The 17,351-nt window shown below is 57.7% G+C and overlaps 3 protein-coding genes across 4 annotated transcripts; 1 reads left to right on the top strand and 2 right to left on the bottom strand.

Annotated features, from left to right (window-relative positions):
• Window positions 1-1,384: 1,384 nt before the first annotated feature.
• Window positions 1,385-4,045, bottom strand: APOA4 (apolipoprotein A4). Its single transcript, XM_057750016.1, has 3 exons — window positions 3,797-4,045; window positions 3,305-3,431; window positions 1,385-2,508 (listed from the first exon to the last, which is right to left on the bottom strand). Exons 1-3 carry the CDS (start codon window positions 3,843-3,845, stop codon window positions 1,542-1,544), a joined length of 1,143 nt encoding a protein of 380 aa, XP_057605999.1. The 5' UTR covers window positions 3,846-4,045; the 3' UTR covers window positions 1,385-1,541.
• Window positions 4,046-9,774: 5,729 nt separating this feature from the next.
• APOC3 (apolipoprotein C3) lies at window positions 9,775-12,453 on the top strand. Its single transcript, XM_057747830.1, has 4 exons — window positions 9,775-9,913; window positions 10,534-10,601; window positions 10,766-10,889; window positions 11,911-12,453. The coding sequence occupies exons 2-4, from the start codon at window positions 10,547-10,549 to the stop codon at window positions 12,020-12,022; spliced, it is 291 nt and encodes a 96-aa protein (XP_057603813.1). The 5' UTR covers window positions 9,775-9,913; window positions 10,534-10,546; the 3' UTR covers window positions 12,023-12,453.
• A 2,004-nt stretch (window positions 12,454-14,457) lies between these two features.
• Window positions 14,458-16,591, bottom strand: APOA1 (apolipoprotein A1). 2 transcript variants are annotated; one of them, XM_057747827.1, is made up of 4 exons: window positions 16,402-16,591; window positions 16,158-16,220; window positions 15,821-15,974; window positions 14,458-15,192 (listed from the first exon to the last, which is right to left on the bottom strand). In XM_057747827.1, exons 2-4 carry the CDS (start codon window positions 16,198-16,200, stop codon window positions 14,592-14,594), a joined length of 798 nt encoding a protein of 265 aa, XP_057603810.1. In that variant the 5' UTR covers window positions 16,201-16,220; window positions 16,402-16,591; the 3' UTR covers window positions 14,458-14,591. The 2 variants fall into 2 exon arrangements, with proteins under 2 accessions (XP_057603810.1, XP_057603809.1); XM_057747826.1 differs by lacking the exon at window positions 16,402-16,591 and having other exon boundaries at window positions 16,158-16,333.
• Window positions 16,592-17,351: the final 760 nt, after the last annotated feature.

Here is a 17,351-nt window from a genome sequence, read left to right as displayed (position 1 = left end):
CTATGGCACCTTTGATGTGACTGTCTGTTGTGAGGGTTATATGAGTCCATGTGGTACATATACCATGATTTTTAAAAGCATCTAGCATGGATGCGTAGAGTGTCAGCTTTAGTGTCTCCGTATTTAAAAGTTCTAGAAGCTTCTGCCACTGGTTGTTCCTCACTGGCCATCATTTTGGGGAGTGGGACAGGGGGTAGCCTCCTCTTTTATTTCCTGTTGTCCCTTGGTGTCTTTCCCTTGAAAGCCCTGTACTCCAATCTGAGAAGGAAAGTGGTGCTGGGCTAGTCTTGCAGGCCTGGGGTAAGAGCTAACACCTGGGAGGTCAAGTCATTTGGGACAAAGGCTTGAACTGGCTCTTCTCTGGGGCTCCCTCCTGGGGAGGGTCTGTGAGCCTCTGAGCGCAGGGGGAAAGCCCACCCCCGAGGCTGCAGCAGCTGTCCACAGCTAGCTGCTCTGATGAGACTGCTTGGGGCCCAACTCCTCTCTTCCCCATCCCCCGCCCCAGTGGTTGGCAACCTGGGCCCCAGACCAACAGGCCCCTTTGCAGGAGGCTCCCAGGCAGAGCTCACCAGGGCCCCACAGGCACCTGCTCCTCCCCACCTCCCAGGACTCTGCCTCGTCTCTAGGCGGCATTGCTCCTCTCTGGAGACCACGGGTTTAGCAGTCAAGAAATTTCTGAAATAAGCATGAGCCGATTTTATAATAGAAGTGCGGTGGGTTGGGGTGGAGTAAACCAAAATTCACATGTCAGACTAAAGGCACGAAAGGGCTTGGGCCAGGAGGGTCAGTCTCCCCCACTGTGCCGTGAGCTCTCCAAAGTCGAGGACCATGTCCCGACCACCTCAGTGGCCCCTCAGAGTGAAGCACAGTGTCAGACCTGTGCTCTGCAAAAGCTGTTTTGCTCGTTGGCTGGGGCCTATGATTCCACGTACAAGAACTGTCTAGAGTAGGCAAACTCACTGAGACAGAAAGTAGAATGGAGGTTACCAGGGAGCGGGGGAGAGGTAGTGTTTAACGGAGCATGGAGTTTCAGTTAGGAAGATGAAAAGGTTCTGGAGATGGATGGTAGTGAGGGTTGCACAACAAGGTGAATGTACTTAACGGAAGACATTCAATAACAGTATTTGTTGGCTATGTGAATACAAATGGGTCGCACCTTTCACCTTTGGAGAACGTGCAGCATCTTCATCCAGCTGCCCCTTACAGCTCTTCCCACACCCCTGTCACCACACCCCGCCCTCACCCCTCCTGCAGCCTCGTCTCCCAGCCCTCAGTGCCCCTCGAAGCATCCCCTTCCGGCCCCTGCTAAGCTTCGCCAGGCAGTGCTCTCGGCCCCACCTCAGGCCCTGCCACACCAGGATGTCACCCTGTAACCAGACGGGGCTAGTTTCTCGGCAGCTTTATTGAGTTGCGAGAGGTAGTGTCACTTTCCACTGGACATGTATCCCCGGGTCTGTACAAGAACTGCTTTGGGACAGACAGACAGACAGGGGGCAGGGCAGGGCAGGTGTCAATGGTGGGGCGCCAGCACCAAGGGCAGCTCAGCCCTCCAAAGGGGCCAGGGTCTGCTGCTGCGCGGGGAGGGCGTGGGGCTGGCTCTTTTCCTCCTTGAGGGTGTTGAAGAAGGTGTTGACTTTGTCCCTCAGATCCTTCTCCAGGAAGCTCAGGTGGTCTTCCACGTCCGTTGCCACGGGGCCCAGCTTCTGCCTGAGCTCCTCCACCTGGCGCACCATGGCTTTGTTGAAGGTCTCGCCGTAGGGCCCCACGGTGCTGCGGAATTCCTCCAGCTGCTGGTCCACCTGGCTGCTCAGCTCGGCCAGCGACTTCTGCAGCCCCTCGACGTTGCCCTTCAGGCTGCCACGCACGTTCTCGGCCGCGGGCACCAGCTTCTGCCGCAGCTCCTCCGCGCTGGCCGAGATCTTGGCCTTCAGCTCCTGGGCCTGCTTCTTCATCTGGAAGGCCAGGCCCTCGAGCTGGTGGTTGAGCTTCCCCTGGACGTCCTGCGCGTAGGGGGCCAGGCTGCGGCGCAGCATCTCCACGTTCTGGTCGACCTTGGCCATGAGGCCGTCCGCGTAGGGCGTGAGGCGCCCCTTGAGGTCCTCCACGTTCTGGTCGATCTTGGCCTTCAAGTCGTCGGCGTAGGGCGCCAGCGAGGCCTGCAGGTTGTCCATGGTCTCCCGCAGCAGCGTCTCCATGTGCTGTGTGTAGGGCGTCAGCTGGCGCTTCAGCTGCTGCGCCTGGGCGTCGACTTGGGCGCGCAGCTCGTCGGCGTAGGGCCCCAGGCGCTGCTGCAGCTCGCGCGCGCTCTCCCCGATCTTCTGGCTCACCTCGCTGGCGTGCGGCAGCAGCCGGGCGCGCAACTCCTCCAGCTCCTGCCGAATCTCCTCCTTCAGCTTCTCCGAGTCCTTGGTCAGGCGTTCGTGCAGCTGCGTGGCAAAGGGCACCAGCTTCTTCTGCAGGTCATCCGTGTAGGCGTTCACTTCCCCAAGTTTGTCTTGGAAGAGGGTGCTGTGGGGGAAGGACACAAGGGGGCCACCGTTAGGCTTGGCGTTCCATGCTGGGACCTTGTCTGCTTATATACGACTCACCTTTCACATACCTGCCTAGGACAGGTGAGTGTGCAGGGTTCTGAAGTCACCCATCTTTTCCCTGTGGTCTTTCCCATGGTGGACCATGATTTGAGCAAATGGATGTAATAACCTTAGGGATTAACATTGAACTTGTATCTCTGAATCTCCCCGAGCTTGAGTCACAGTAGCTACCTATCATGTGACCTGGAGCAGTTTGCTTTCTTCTCCTTATCTGTAACGTTAAAAGGGTGGCGTGTGAGGTCTTTCCCAGCCCAGGTTGCTGTGGCAGAGATCACATTCTCTAGCAGAATGTTGTATTGTGGACCTCTTCCAGCATCTTCTGGCCACACCAAGTGCTGGCTACCCTGCCATGTGCCCACCCTCAGAAGCTTCCCAAATAGCCCCACCTCCCTTCCCAGGATTTCACAGAGGCCTGTCCTCTTGGAATGTATTAGAAGACAGCTCCCATGACATTTCTTTCCCTTTCTTCTGCAAGCCTCAGTGCTAAGATGTGGCCATGTGTCATGTTCTAGAAAGTTAAAGTAGGAATTAGTCAGTCCAACTTCCTTGTTTTTCTATGTGGATCCCAGGCCTGGAGACCTCGGGTCACCCAGTGAGTTGGTGGCAGGGCAGCGGGTATCCTAAGCTCAGGTCTCCTGCCTCCAAGCTCAGCCCTTGCCCACGCATTGCATGGCCTTTAAGAAATCCCACCCTGCAAGCTCTGCCCCTCTTACTTGAGCTGCTGAGTGAGCTCAGAGTTCTGGAGATGTTCCACAGCCTTCTTGGCATTGTCGCCCAGCTGGCTGAAGTAGTCCCAAATCACAGTGGCCACCTGGTCAGCACTGACCTCTGCCTGGGCACCTGGGTGGGAAATAGATCAATGCGTGAGGACCCACCTCCTTCCCTGCCCCTCCGCACCAGCCTTGAGCAGCAGACCGGATGATAGGGGGAGCCCAGCCGCTGATTTCCCTCTCTGCGCTTGACTAGTTAGAGGGCACGGGGGTATGTAAAACTATACAGCACCAATGCTGGGAGGCCCGCCGCTGCGAATGGACCAGCTCTCCTGTGAGCTGGGTGGCAACTGGGCAGCCACCTGCAGCCAGCTGTGGGCTGGCAGGCACTCGGAACTGTCCTCTCGCCTTGGCCCCAGGCTCTCCACCCTTCCCCATCTGGCGCAGCAGATGGGTCCTGCCCGAGTGCGCCATCCAAAGGCAGCTCCCACTCACCGGTGAAAGCCACCAGGGCCAGGCTCAGGACCACAGCCTTCAGGAACATCCTGGGCTCCTCGCTGGGCTGGTAGAGTCTCTTCCTGCACTGGATCCTTACTGGATTCAGAGGGGGCCAGAGGAGAGGTTCTCAGGCAGCTCACTGATGCTGCTGTTCAAACTGACTGAAGCTCAGAGCCAGACAAACATTTAAATCCCCACCGGGCTGCCCTCCCCGCCTTCCTCCCCAGTGTGACTCCACGCTGGAAGCTGACACGTTCCCAGGAGGCCTCTTGGACTTTTGTGCCCCTAAGACAACGTGGAAGCTGACGGCAGACTGGGGCTCGGGCAACAGTCAGAAGCAGCTGTTCTGTGCGTGTGCCTCACCCAGCAGTGAAGGGAGGGCGGGTGGGGGGCCAGGAGCTGAGGGGGAAACAAGGCCGAGGGAGCACCTGAGCCTGGGACTGATGCCCCAGAGGCCCTGTGGCAGCTCTGAGTCTGTGCCAGGCTTGGGGGGGGGCCAAGTTCACAGCTCCTCTGCTCCAGTGAGGAGGGGACCCCCACTCCCACATCCCCCAACCCTGACTCCATCTCAGGGCACCAGTCTGGACTGGCACACCCAGGGGCCACGGGGGTGGAGTGGTGGGCAGCGAGCTAAGATCCAGGGCTCTGGTCAAGGTGCACCCAGGAGGAGGGGACCCTGCAAGCCTTTGGGAAGGTGGGTTGGGGGGGGTCCTGTATTGAAGGTGTTCATTGTAAGTGTGCTTCATGTCTTACCACTACCGAGTGTGTCACCTTGGTCTAGTGATTCAACTTGGCCTAGCTCTGAGGCTCAGTTTCTCCTTTGAAAAATGGGCTTGTTGGGTATATTAAATGAGATATTGCTGGTGAAGTGAGTAGTATAGTGCCTGGCAGAGTAAGCACTCAGAAATAGTTGTTATTGTTGCTGATAATACGAGGGTGAGTCAAAAATTGCCCACACTCAGGCTGTAGAATTTACAGAAGTTTTAATATAACCAGCGTGTGGGTAATTTTTGACTCACCCTCGTAATATGACTCTTTTCCTGATTTGGACCAAAGCAGAGAATACAGTAGCGTGCTCACTATTCCAGTGAGAGTGGCAGAGCTAGACCCAGCCCTCTGCGGGTCGTCAGGCAGGCATGATGCAGGGTGAGGGGCAGGCCGGCCCGAGGCCTGATTCCTGCCCACCTCCCCAGCCACGCTCCCTGGGCGGGAGCCAGCCATCGGCTTGCAAGGAACCAGAGGACCTGCGGCTCTCGGGGCCTCTCACCAGGGATGGTGGGGATGGTGGTGGTGCCCCGGGGGATCTTCTACTTGGGTTTCCAACGTTCTCTACAAATGAGGTCCTGCACAGAAAGACATCCACTGAGAACGCGATGCAGCCTGGTCGGCTTGGGCCCCTCTGCAAGACCACGAACATCACCTTGAGCGACTATGAGATGAAATCCATCGTACTGCACTGTTGGCTGCTCTCTGTGAATGCAGTGCCAGCACGTGGATGGGCTTCCAGGAATCTGCCATTGGAATAGACCACAGTTGTGCTAACCCTGACTTCCATGTCTCCATTTTTTCCTATACCAGAAGTGGCTTGACGTCTCATGGGATTGAAGACAGCTAAAAGGCTTTCTTTTTTTTTTTTTTTTTTTTCATAAATTTTATGTATTTACTTATTGGCTATGTTGGGTCTTCGTTGCTGCACACGGGCTTTCTCTAGTTGCAGGGAGCGGGGGCCACTCCTTGCTGCCGTGCCCGGGCTTCTCATTGCGGAGCACAGGCTCTAGGCGCGGGCTTCAGTAGTTGTGGCACGTGGGCTCAATAGCTGTGGTTCAGGAGCTCCAGAACACAGCCTTAGTAGTTGTGGTGCACAGGCGTAGCTGCTCTGCGGCATGTGGGATCTTCCTGGACCAGGCATCGAACCCGTGTCCCCTGCATTGGCAGGCAGATTCTCAACCACTGTACCACCAGGGAAGCTCTAAAAGGCTTTCTGATGCTTGCACCCTTTCTGCAGAATCCCCACTACCCGGCAGTGTCCCACACCACCCATGGTCACCCCCAGCGTCAGGGAGCATCTCCTTCGTGGAGCAGCCCATGCCGTCTTACAGTAGTTATTGAGAGTTCCAATGCTGGGGTCAGACTCCCTGGGTTTGCATGTGGGCTCCCCACGTGCTGACTGTGTGACCTTGGGCAAGTCTCTTAACCTCTCTGAGCCTCGGCTTCCTCAGCAGAGCTTAGAACAGTGCGTGCCTCCTGGGCTGCGCAGAGTCCAGGAGATAATCTGAGTGATGCTAGGATGGGTGCCTGGCACAGAGTCAGTGCTCAGCAAGCAGGCACCATGTTTTACCCCAGAAAGCTCTACTTCCCTGCAGTACTCCCGAATCAGGCGCAGTCCAGCCTGGGCTGGGTGCAAAGGTCGGTGCTCGGTGCCCCATCCCTTCCCCCGCCAGGCCAGAGGTGAGCAGGACGATGAGTCACCAAGGACACTCAGTTGTGTGTGGCCTCCTGGACTTACAGTCTGAGCAGCAGGTGCTGCGAGCGTGTGACAGGTTCAGAGTCTGCCTCTGTCTCGCTCGCCCGGGTGGACAAACAGTGGGAGTGTCTGCGCCTCTTGGCGTGCGTCTCAGGGCCTCTGCCAGGACACATACAGACTCACAGAAGTGTGCAAGTGTTCCAGTTGTCTGTGGGCTCAAAGCTAAGGTGTGCAGCCGAGGGTAGGCCGGTGCGTGCACCCACAGCCGTGAGGAAGGCGTGCTGCCTCCTGGCCTGTCTTGGGTTGGATGCCTTTAAGCAATGTTTATGTTTCCCAACATCTGGGGGCATGTTTTTGTTTGTTTGTTTGTTTTTGCTGCACCATGCGGGCCCCCTCAGGATCTCAGTTCCCTCACTAGGGATTGAACCCATACCCCCTGCAGTGGAAGTTCGGAGTCTTAACCACTGGACCACCAGAGAAGTCCCAGGGGCATGTTTTGTACCAGTCTGTGCACAGATTTGTTCTGGGGGGTGGGAGAGAATGAAAACCCCCGTGCCCCCAGTCTTGGAAGGTTCAGGCTGCCGATGGAAAGAACATGTGAGCCGGCAGCTCTAGCAGGACCTGGCCCTGTGAGTCAGGGGTCGGCCACATTGGTGGACACAAAGGTCCTGTGTGGTGTTAGGTGGGTCCTGTCCCTTTCTGAGCCTCAGCCTCCTTGTCTGTATAACAGACAGACCTACTAGTCGGTGAGGCGACGAGGCTGAAAGTCCAGCATCTCCTATGGCCACCCTCCTGTCCCCCAACAGTTATCAAACCAGGGGGCAGCCCAGAGCTGAGAGTCAGGAGGGAACAGCTCAGGCCCAGCCAGGGACAGGCAAGTCACATGGACACACGTCCCCTCATTTGCTCCACACTGGCCACCACCCCCAGGGCAGAACCAAAGGGGGGCGGCTCCTGTTACAATAGGGAAGATATGGGTGAGATACTAGGAGGAGCTCCCAGCATGGAGGGGCATGGGGAACCAGGGCCTCTGGCTGGCAGGGCTGAATCAGCGAGGCCCAGTCCAGCCTTGTGGCAGGGATGTGGGTCACAAAGGCACATGTGCCAAGCCTCACTCAGATACAGGTAGAAGCAGAGAGAATCGGTCCAACCCCAGAGGACCATTTTGGCCCCAGCTAGTCAGGCCACCTCCTCCTCCTCCTCCTCCTCCTCCTCCTCCTCCTCCTCCTCCTTCTCCTCTTCCTCTTCCTCCTTCTCCTCTTCCTCTTCCTCCTTCTCCTCCTCTCCTCCCACCACCAGTTATAGTCTGGGGGCCAAGCCTGGAGCAGTCTCCTCATTCCAGAAGAACTGTGGTCAGGGGGAGGGAGAGAAGAAGGGAGGGAGAGGCAGCTTAGGCTGGGCCACCGATAAGACTGAGATAGCCCTACTGAGACGCAGTGGGAGCTGCTGGGAGGGGTACAGGCACACAAAGACACCAAGCCCTTTGAAAGAGATAAGGTCCCAGGCCCCATGGCAGGTCGCAACCCAGCTGCATGGGCCTGCACACCCGGGTTCTCTACCCAGCTCGGCACCTCAACTCTGGGTCTCTCTGCCTGCATCTTCTGACCTCCCTGGGATCAGTGCCCCACTGCCGTGCAGGAGACAGAGGACAGCCTCCTCCAGACCCTCCACACACATGGAAAGAGAGTTGGAGGAACCAGGGCCAAGGAGTTCAGCCAGCCCATTCTAGCATGCCCCAGCCCAGCCTGGCATCTGGACTCCCACTGTGACCCTCACTTCTGTGGCTGAGGAAGAGATCAGAACAGAAGAGGGCAGTGGACACAGTTGCCCTCTACCTTCCCCAATGTCCAAATCCTTCAGTGACCTCCTAATCACTTTCTTTTCCTCCCCACCCCATCACCAAAATCTGTGCTCAGGAAGAGATCCGAAACATTGATTGAAGTATGAGCGACTTAAATCTTCAAGGGTCTCATCTCTCCAAGCGGTTTGGTGCCAGCACAGGTATTTGAAGACCTGGATTCTTGTTCACAGCTCTACCACGGATGGGCTATGTGCACTTGGCTATGTCTCTGGCCCTGTGTTAGGGTTCTTACCTATAAAATGGGGTTAATAATGTCTACTTCACAGGAATCTGACTATTTGCATTTTAACAGATAACAAGATCTACGTCAAAGGAATGAATCTCTATAGAGAAATTTCAAGTCTCAGCCACAGATAAAGAATTCTGAGGGTAAGGCTAGGTCACTTTTTCAGGGCTCTGATTTCACACTGTGGGTTTAGTTGCTTCCTCTTGAGAGGATGGTCTGGAGGTTCCTCCTGCCTTTCAGACTATGCCGTCTAGGGAAGAACAAGTGTTTGGGAGAAAGGGGGAGAGATTTATCAAGCCCCCTCCACGGGTCAGCTGCTTTGTACATATCTTATTACATTTCACCACGATTCTGGCATGTCGGTATTCCACCCCATTTTACAGAGGAGAACATCGAGGCACTGAGATGTCAGATCTCTGGCCCTGAGTCATATGAGTAAGTGCCAAAGTCATCATTTAAACCTAGAATTTCTTGGCTCTGAATCTTCACATCCAGAAGACAAAGCCCACGGTCCCGCCATCCAGGCGACAGCTCCCAGTGTGGCCCCAGGGGACACCTCACGCCGAGAAGGGCCCAGGGCTCTCCTGGACAGCCAACTGCCCCTGTAGAGCTCATCTGGCCCCTCTCCCCACCAGACAGGCCTCAGCACAACCTTGGTTCCTTCCAGTTGCCTACCCAGCCAGGGCATGTTGAGGGCTGCTATTTCCCAGCCGAGGAAGCGGAGGCCTGAGGTGAGAGTACTCAGCGCTGAGACTCGATCCCAGCTGCCACAGTTTGGGGAAGGCCCCAACCACGAGCCTGGACCACGTCCTAGGGAATGTTATCAATGGGTCCAGAGGGCAAGGTGAGGAGGAGGGGGCGGTAGGACAAAGGGCTGGGACTCAGAGCGGCCCTTGACCTTCTCCCACCGCCCCCTACTCTGGGGCCAGCTCAGGGAGGCTTGTGGATAAGCGGTACCTGGCCTGCAGCCCAGAGGTGGAGGTGCTGGGGCGGGAGCTGTGTGCACGCAACTGCGTCCCCTCCCCGCACAAGCCTCCGCCCACTGGTCTGCTGCGACTCCACTCTAGACGCCCTGCCCCGCCCCGCCGAGTTGTTCCCAAGTCTGGAGAAACCCATCCCCCTCTCACGCCGCCTCCACCCCTTGCAGGCTGTTGACAGGGCTTGGGGGTGGGGTGGGGGGGTGGGAAGGACCCGGAACCCAAGTGTGAAGGGCAGAGGTTTGTTCCCTAATCCCTTCTCCTATCTCACTAGCCTCTCCCTGCGGAGCCGGGCTGCCCAGAAGGAATGGGGTCTCCTCAGGCCCAAGCCACCCCCAGACCCCCCAGGTGCTGCAGGAGTAGCAGAGAGCAGCGTGGGCAGCCTCAGCTTTCTGGAGACTTCCCAACTCCCAGCAGGCCTTACTGCCTCTGGCTACCCTCTCTCTGGCCCTGGTCTAGATTGATCAGCAGGTGACCTTTGCCCGGCTCCCGGGGCCCTCCGTGCCCACTGCCCTGGGGACAATATAAAGCAGGTCAGAAGCCTCTTGCCTGCCTACACAGCCATCCCCAGAAGGAGCGGCTCCAGGTAAGGCCCCCTGGGGGGAGGACAGGGAGGAAAAGGAGAGCAGGATGGAGAGGGGAGGCGGGGGTCCCTGCCCAGCCCAGCCAGCAAAGCCTGGAGAAGAGCTTGCTAGAGCCAAGGAAGCCTTAGGGCTTCGTGCCCCCTCCTCAAGGCATTCTGGGGGAACCGAGGCCCACGGGGGAAGGTCGTTTGCCCAAAGCTATCTAGAGTGTAGCGGCAGAGCTGGGACGGGCACGGGCTCCCTCTTCCGTGCCTTCTGCATGTTTAGCACTGGAAGAAGTCTGAGACACCTCAGTCCTACCCCAGGCAGAAAAACTGAGGCCTGGAGGGGGCAGAAAGCCACCCAAAGTCACACAGCATGTTAGTGGCAGAAACCTGGCCAGAACCCAGGTGTCTTGATTCCCAGGCTGGTGGGGTTTCTGCTCCATGCCACCCTCCCTCTCTCTGGCCTGGGTCCCCAAGTCCCCCATCTGAAAGCCCTTAGCCTCCCCCATATTAGCACGGGGACAGGCCCTTGCTCTTCCTGGCTTCACCCAGCTCAGGCCCTACTTCAGGGCCCCCTGCGTCTCCCCAGAGAGGGCCCAGCGGTGGTGGGGCACCCCTCACAAGACACTGCCCTGCAGGAACAAAGGTGCCATGCAGTCCCGGGTCCTGCTCGTTGCCGCCTTCTTGGCTCTCCTGGTCTCTGCCCGTAAGCAGCTGGTGGGGACTGGGCCGGGGAGGGGAGGGGGCGGCTGTCTGCCTGGAGGACCCTTGGCAGGTGGCTTGGGGATGCGGGACTCCGATGGGTGGCGGGCAGGAGCCAAGGGTTCCCCAGAGACGGATCCACCCCACTGAGCCCCACTCTTCTTGCAGAAGCTACCGAGGCCGAGGATACCTCCCTTCTGGACAGAATGCAGGGCTACGTGAAGCAGGCCACCAAGACCGCCAAGGACGCACTGACCAGCGTGCAGGAGTCCCAGGTGGCACAGCAGGCCAGGTACACCCTCACGTCCCTGCCCCCGGGCCCCTGTCTGCCCCTGACATGGCGAGAGCCCAGGAAGTGGGCTGCGGCTCTCCCACATCCACCCAGGACCTGCGCCGCTCGGAGCCTTTTTGCCTGTAAAACAGCCCACTCCGCGGGCAGAGAGGTGGGAGGGGGCACCGCACCCCACCTCTTAGCTCTCTGTCGTCCCTCCTTTCTCCCCCCCGTGCCCTGCACGGCTCTGAGGAAGGCCATGCAGCCCTCACTTCCATTTTCCTTTTCTGATAGCCTGGCTGGAAGTTTGGCTCCACCCAACCCAATTTCAGCCTGGTGTGTGTGTGTGTGTGTGTGTGTTTCTGCCTTGTTCCAAGCCCCGGGGCCCCTGTGAGCAGAAGTGGGTCCGTCCTCTCGGGCCCCTGCCCACTCGTCCTCTGCTCTCCCCAGCCCCTTTCGTCACCGGCACGCCACCCGCATGGGCCAGCATTTCCATAGCAGAGGCATTCACAAACATTTTTAGTCCTCAGAACCCGCTGTGGAGTAGGTATTACTTTCCCCATTTTGCAGATGAGAAAACCAGACTCACTTAACCAAGTGCCCTGCCCCAGATCACACAGCTAATCAACCCTCTGATGATTTTCCAAATGAGAGTCTGCTTCCCTCTGCTCCACCCCACTCAGAGCCATCAGGATGTACAACTCTAGCGGCGTCTTTGCCTAGACTAGAATGGTAGTCCTGATCTTACACATCTCCCGCCTCAGTCACTCCTCTCCAGCTTGTCTCAGACCCATGGTGGCCCAAAGGTCTGCCCCCACCTGGAGAAACTTGGGTATGACTGGTGCTGGAGGCCCCACCATCACCTTCGGCATCTTTCCCCAGGGTGGCAGCTGTAGGGGGTCCCTGCCTGAGGTCTTGGGGCATTGCTGGGTGGGGTTGAGAGGGTGGGGGGAGAGACCGTGGGGATATGGTAGGAGCCCGCTGCCTAGAGACCAGCTCTCATCCCCACCCCATGTGCTCCCCTCACTGATTTGACCCTCAGAGGCTGGGTGACCGACAGCTTCAGCTCCCTGAAAGACTACTGGAGTACGTTAAAGGACAAGTTCTCTGATTTCTGGGATTCCACCCGCAGTCCCACACCGGCTCCAGCCTAAGGCCTTCTGAGAGCTTGGTACCCCAAGTCCGCCTGCCCATCCGTCCTGCAGCCTCCCAGGGCTGCCCCCAAAGGTCGCTTGAAAAGGACAACATCCTCAGAGCCCTCCCACCCCACCCCAGACCTGGCCCACCCCTGGGGTGTGCTGTCCTTCCAATAAAGCTGGACGAGAAGCTGCCATGAGTGGGATGTCCCACATGTGCCATGTATGTTTGGGTGTGGGAATGTGCTGGGGCTCTTCTGTGGGCGGGCTCGGGACTGACTCCAACTCAAGCAGGCCTGGGGCCGGTGCCCCACCCACCTTTTAGCAGCTGGGTGGTATAAAGTAGGAATGACCCTATCTACCCTGCCTGCCTCGACAGGTTTTCGTGGAGGAGCAAAGGGGATGCTAGGTTTGGCAAGACTTTGATAAACTGTCAAGTGCTGTGTAACATGACTTGAGTGTGTGCTCTGTGTCAGGCCCTGCGCCTGGAATTTTTATGTCGTCATCAGAATTGAGACTGTGTGTGTTCATCAAAATTCTGGAGTGGACTTGCACTGCCCAGACCACCTGGCCCCCTCAACCACACTTGAGGGACGTAGGCCCAGGGGGTAGGGGTTAAAGTAAGATACATCTGGGCTCTAGTCTTGGCTCCATCACTTCATCTCAGCCTCAGTTTCTTATCTGTAAAATGGGTACAATAAGACCCTGTCCATTGTAGGTTTGTTGAGAATGAATGAAGGAAATGAGGCAGTGCACAGCACCTGACTGCCATTGTCACTACAGGCTGAGCTGATTGTCCCCTTGGGACCAGGATTGGAGTGGGTGGGGCCAGTGTCCTGGAAATTAAGGAGGAACCCAAGGTCATCCAACACAGGCTGCACCCTTTGTGTCCCCACCCAACAGATATTCACATCAGAGAGTTCCAGGACCACAGACTACTTGAGCAGCCCCCTCACTCTTCCAGTGACAAGACTGAGGCTCAGAAAGGTGAAAGCACTTGCCTAATGTCACCGAGTCAGCAGACAGCAGAGCTGGACCTTGAGCCCAGGTCAGCTGCCCATATTCTGCTCAGCTGACACAGAAAAAGCCTTAGTTACTCCCATGCCAGGTGTCAAAGTCTCCTTGACAGATCTTGGTGGCATTGGGACATCCAGCCCCACTGGGAGTCATCTGCTCTCTCTTTAGAAATCCACCTGGGCTTCTCTTTGGGACCAACTTGGCCAGGGATCCCAGCACCCACACCTGCAAAATGTTCTCGCCCAGATCTGGGCTTGACACCTTTTGTCACTCAGGATGGTCAGGAACTAAAAAAGCCCACTCCTTTATCCAAGAGCTGTTAAGATTCACTGGAGATGGAGGAGGGGTAGATTATCCAGCACCAGGGGCAAAAGGCCCTGAGGGGAGAGGGAAGGGAAGGTTCTGTGAATGTACCCCCTAGATCTTTGCAGATCTGTGAAGTCTCAAGCATGCACATGGAGGTGTGTGTACCTGAGGGTGAAGAGAGGCCGGCTCTGAACACTCAAGTCCATACGAACTTGAATGTCTGGCCACACGCTTTTTTTTTTTTTAAAATAATCATGGATGCTCAGGCGCATATAGGTCTAAAAGGGGCAACCTAGCCCATTTGGCTCGTCACCCTTGGAAGTGACGTCACATCTCGAGGCTCCAGCTTCCACATCCATACCACCGATTAAATGGCGGTCTATCCATTATGGCAGTGAGATGATGGATATGAAAGCATCTTGGAGATTACAATGTGCTAGTTACCTGCAAGAGGTGGTGATTATTTTTCTGACTCAGGCCAGGAAAAAAAAGCGGGCTGGCAGAGCTGGAGCCCCAAGGATGGGGCTGGCAGAGCTGAGCCTGAGGAAACAGTGGCTGTTTCCAGGCAGGATGGGAGTGTCAGGAGTGGCACGAGGCCCTTGTGAAAAAGGAAAAGGGACATGTTTGTTGTTTTTTGAATTAATAAAAGATGAAGGAGCAAGTGTCAAGCCCGTTGTTTGAACCTGCCCAAATCCTTCAAGTCCCAGTGGCTGGTTGAGGTCCGCTGGCCTCAGCTGCCCTAGAGCGGGAGGGCTGGGGGAGGCTCCTGTCCTCTGCCCACGGGAAACGCTGGGGACAGGGAACCCACTTCTCCCAGTAATGCCAGTACTTCTTGCCTGAGTCTCTTTCAGGGCACCTGCATTGGATTACCTGCCACTTTGCCTGGTCCTCTATTATTTCCTTCCAGTTTGGGCCTCCTAAGGAAAGAGAGTCTACCACCCCACTCTCCAGCCCCTGGGCCAAGCAGGTCCTCCAAGATTAAGGCCCTGAGGGGCCCGGGCTGGGAGCTGATGACTCCACTGGGAAATCCACAGGCTTCCCTGCCCTCTGGCCACGCCCCCTGGAGGCCCCTCCAGCGTCACTCCCCACCCCACCCCCGCCCTCATTCTCCCCAAAGAGAATTTTTTGGCTTTTTGGAGAACTTTTTATTGTTTGAAAATCATCATCGAATCTCCAAAGAAACATACAACCCACGCCACCCGCCCCGCTCTGGAAATGTTTATTCTAAGAAACCGAAGCGCTGGCGAGGGGAGCCCGAGGCGTCTCACTGGGCGTTCAGCTTCTTGGAGGCCTCGTCGATGGCGGCCAGGATGCTGACCTTGAGGCTCTCCAGCACGGGCAGCACGCCCTGGCGGAGGTCCTCCAGCGCGGGCTTGGCCTTCTCGCCCAGCGCCTTCAGCTGCTCGGCGGCCTTGGCCTGGTACTCGGACAGGCTGCTGCCGCCCTGCTTGAGCGCCTCGAAGCGGGCGGCCATGCGCTGGCGCAGCTCGTCACTGTAGGGCGCGATCTGCTGCCGCAGCGTCTCCACGTGGGCGCGCGCGCGGTCGCGGATCTCCTCGGCCACCGGGGTCATCTTGTCCTGCAGGTCCAGCCACTTCTGGCGCGCGCCCTCGCGCAGCTCCTCGCCCAGCGGCACCATCTTCTGACGGTAGGTCTCCAGCTCCTCCTGCACCTTCTTCTGGAAGTTGTCCAGGTAGGGCTGCACCCTCTGCTTCACCTCCGCCAGGTCCTTGCTCATCTCCTCCCTCAGCGACTGTGTCTCCCTTTCCAGGTTGTCCCAGAACTCCTGGGTCACCGGGCCCAGCTGTTCGCGCACCTTGGTGAACGTGCTGGTCAGGCTGTCCCAGTTGTCCAGGAGTTTCAGGCTGAAGGGGGAGAGAGAGGAGGGCTCGGGGGAGGCCTCCCAGGCACCCTGGGCACCCCCTGGAGCTGCAGCCGCTTACCTGGGGTGACACCTGGGCACATGTGTTCCTGAACTTGCCGTGGCTAGGGGCAGACCCTCAGCCTAGCTTCTCCCGTCCATGATCTCCCCCGCCCTGCTTCCCCCCACCCCCACTGCATCCCATGACCAGATGGATGGAGGAGCTGTAAAGAGAGACGGAGCTGGCTTTGGTACCCAGTCCTGTCTGTCCCCGAAGCTGGGCCTTTTAAGGACCTAGTCTCCACCCTTTCAGCCCATTCTCCTCTCTGAAAACAGCCATCCCTGTTGCTGGCTGGAGCCGAGGAGGGAGTTAAGAATAGGAAGGGGCTTGTTGCACCTGCAGGCAGAGCGCGATGCCGTGAGCACTGAGCCTGCAGCAATGGTCTGCCTCGTGGTAGGCGGCTGTGACCCTGCGTGGGGATCCACTCCTGTCTTCCATCCAGGCCTTCTATGGGGCCCATCAAATAGCAGGCGGGGATTCGGCCAGTCTGGCTGCTTCTTTCCACAGGCCTTTCCATCCCCCGGCACAGGCACCCCTTACCCCTGCCCCAGGCCCCAGACTGGGTCCTTACTTGAGCTGTTTTCCCAGAGCGGAGGCTTCAAATTGGGCTACATATTCTCTGCCGCTGTCTTTAACTGCATCCACGTACACGGTGGCAAAATCCTTCACCCGATCCCAGGGTGACTGGGGCTCATCTTGCTGCCAGAAATGCCGGGCCTGGCTCCCTGCGGGTGGGAGGGGGGGCCCAGATCAGGCCAGCTCTGGGCTGGGATCTGAGCTGAAATGCTATATAGGGGAGAGGGGTGAAGGGAGAATTTCTGCTCCCCGTGCCCAGGAGGGTGGACCACAGGGGGTTCAGGGAAGAAGGCACCCCCTGACAGTCAGCTCCCTCAGTTGGGGGCACCTACCGGTGAGGAAGAGCACCGCCAAGGTCAGCACCACGGCTTTCATCCTGAAGGGATGTGGTTGACCTGGAGGAGAAGAGGGGCCGGGCTGAGTGGGGCTTGATGGAGCTCGCATACCCCATCTCACTCTAGCCTGGGAGGAGGAGGCGGGGCACAGGGTGGGAGAAGGCCAGGTGTCCGGAGCCAGGATCCCAGAGCCTGAGCCTCACGTGCCTGGAGCTGGAGTCAAGCAAGTAGCAGCACTTACCTCAATGGCCAGCAGTCTCTGAACAGCCGGCTCTCCCCCGGCCTATTTATGTGTCCAGGCAGGGGCTGGGCTGGGAGGCTGATAAGCCCAGCCCGGGCCTTGCCGCCGCTCACTGGTCCTGGCGATGTGGAACTCAGAGTTCAAGGATCAGCTGTGTCCCTGGGGCCAGGCAAATAGAGCAGACAAACAGGAACCCCCGGGGGCTGCAGGGCCAGGGATCAAGGATTCAGGCAGGGTGGGAGGGGGTGGGAGCAGGCTTGCGGGTCCCCACAGTCGGGGTCCTCTGCACCCGGCCCCTTCTCCTCGGTGGGGGCTGTGTGTCCACCATTGTCCATTGTGCCAGCACAGCAGGCGAGAGGAAGGAAGGAAGAAAAACACAGGAGCTGCCAGGGACGGCTGGGACTCCTCCACTCGGGAGGTGTCCTCCCCTGCTGTCCCTTCGCATTCCAGGGAGCTTATCTCACCCCCCACTCTGCCCCCAACCTCACAAAGACAGCAGATGGTCCTCCCACCAATGCTGTCGCATCTCTCATCCCCACCTCTCTCCAGGCCCTCGCAGACCTCCCAAATCGGAAAGCAAAGGGAACCCTGTGCTAGGATGCTGCCTGCGGAGAGAGAGAGGACAGTGCTCAGTGGCTCCCAGACTTTGGGATGTCAGGGACCTCTAACATTTGCAAACAAATTCTAGAGACCAGCACAGAGTTGCCAGCTTTTCATTCTCTCATGTTAAAAATCTTACCCACCACCGCCCCCACCTGACTCAAACCCTACCATCTACCATAACCAGCACTTCCAAAAAGATTTCGTTTTTAGGAATTCCCTGGTGGTCCAGTGGTTAGGGTTCCGGGCTTTCACTGCCGAGGGCCCGGGTTTGATCCCTGGTCAGGGAACTAACATCCCTCAGGCTGAGAGGCATGGCCAAAAAAAAAAAGATTTTTCTTAACACCTAA

This window comes from Hippopotamus amphibius, chromosome 9, assembly GCF_030028045.1.
Source record: "Hippopotamus amphibius kiboko isolate mHipAmp2 chromosome 9, mHipAmp2.hap2, whole genome shotgun sequence".
Classification (NCBI taxonomy): domain Eukaryota; kingdom Metazoa; phylum Chordata; class Mammalia; order Artiodactyla; family Hippopotamidae; genus Hippopotamus; species Hippopotamus amphibius.
The sequence above is the reverse complement of the archived record's forward strand: the minus strand, read 5'-3'. Positions and strand labels throughout refer to the sequence as shown.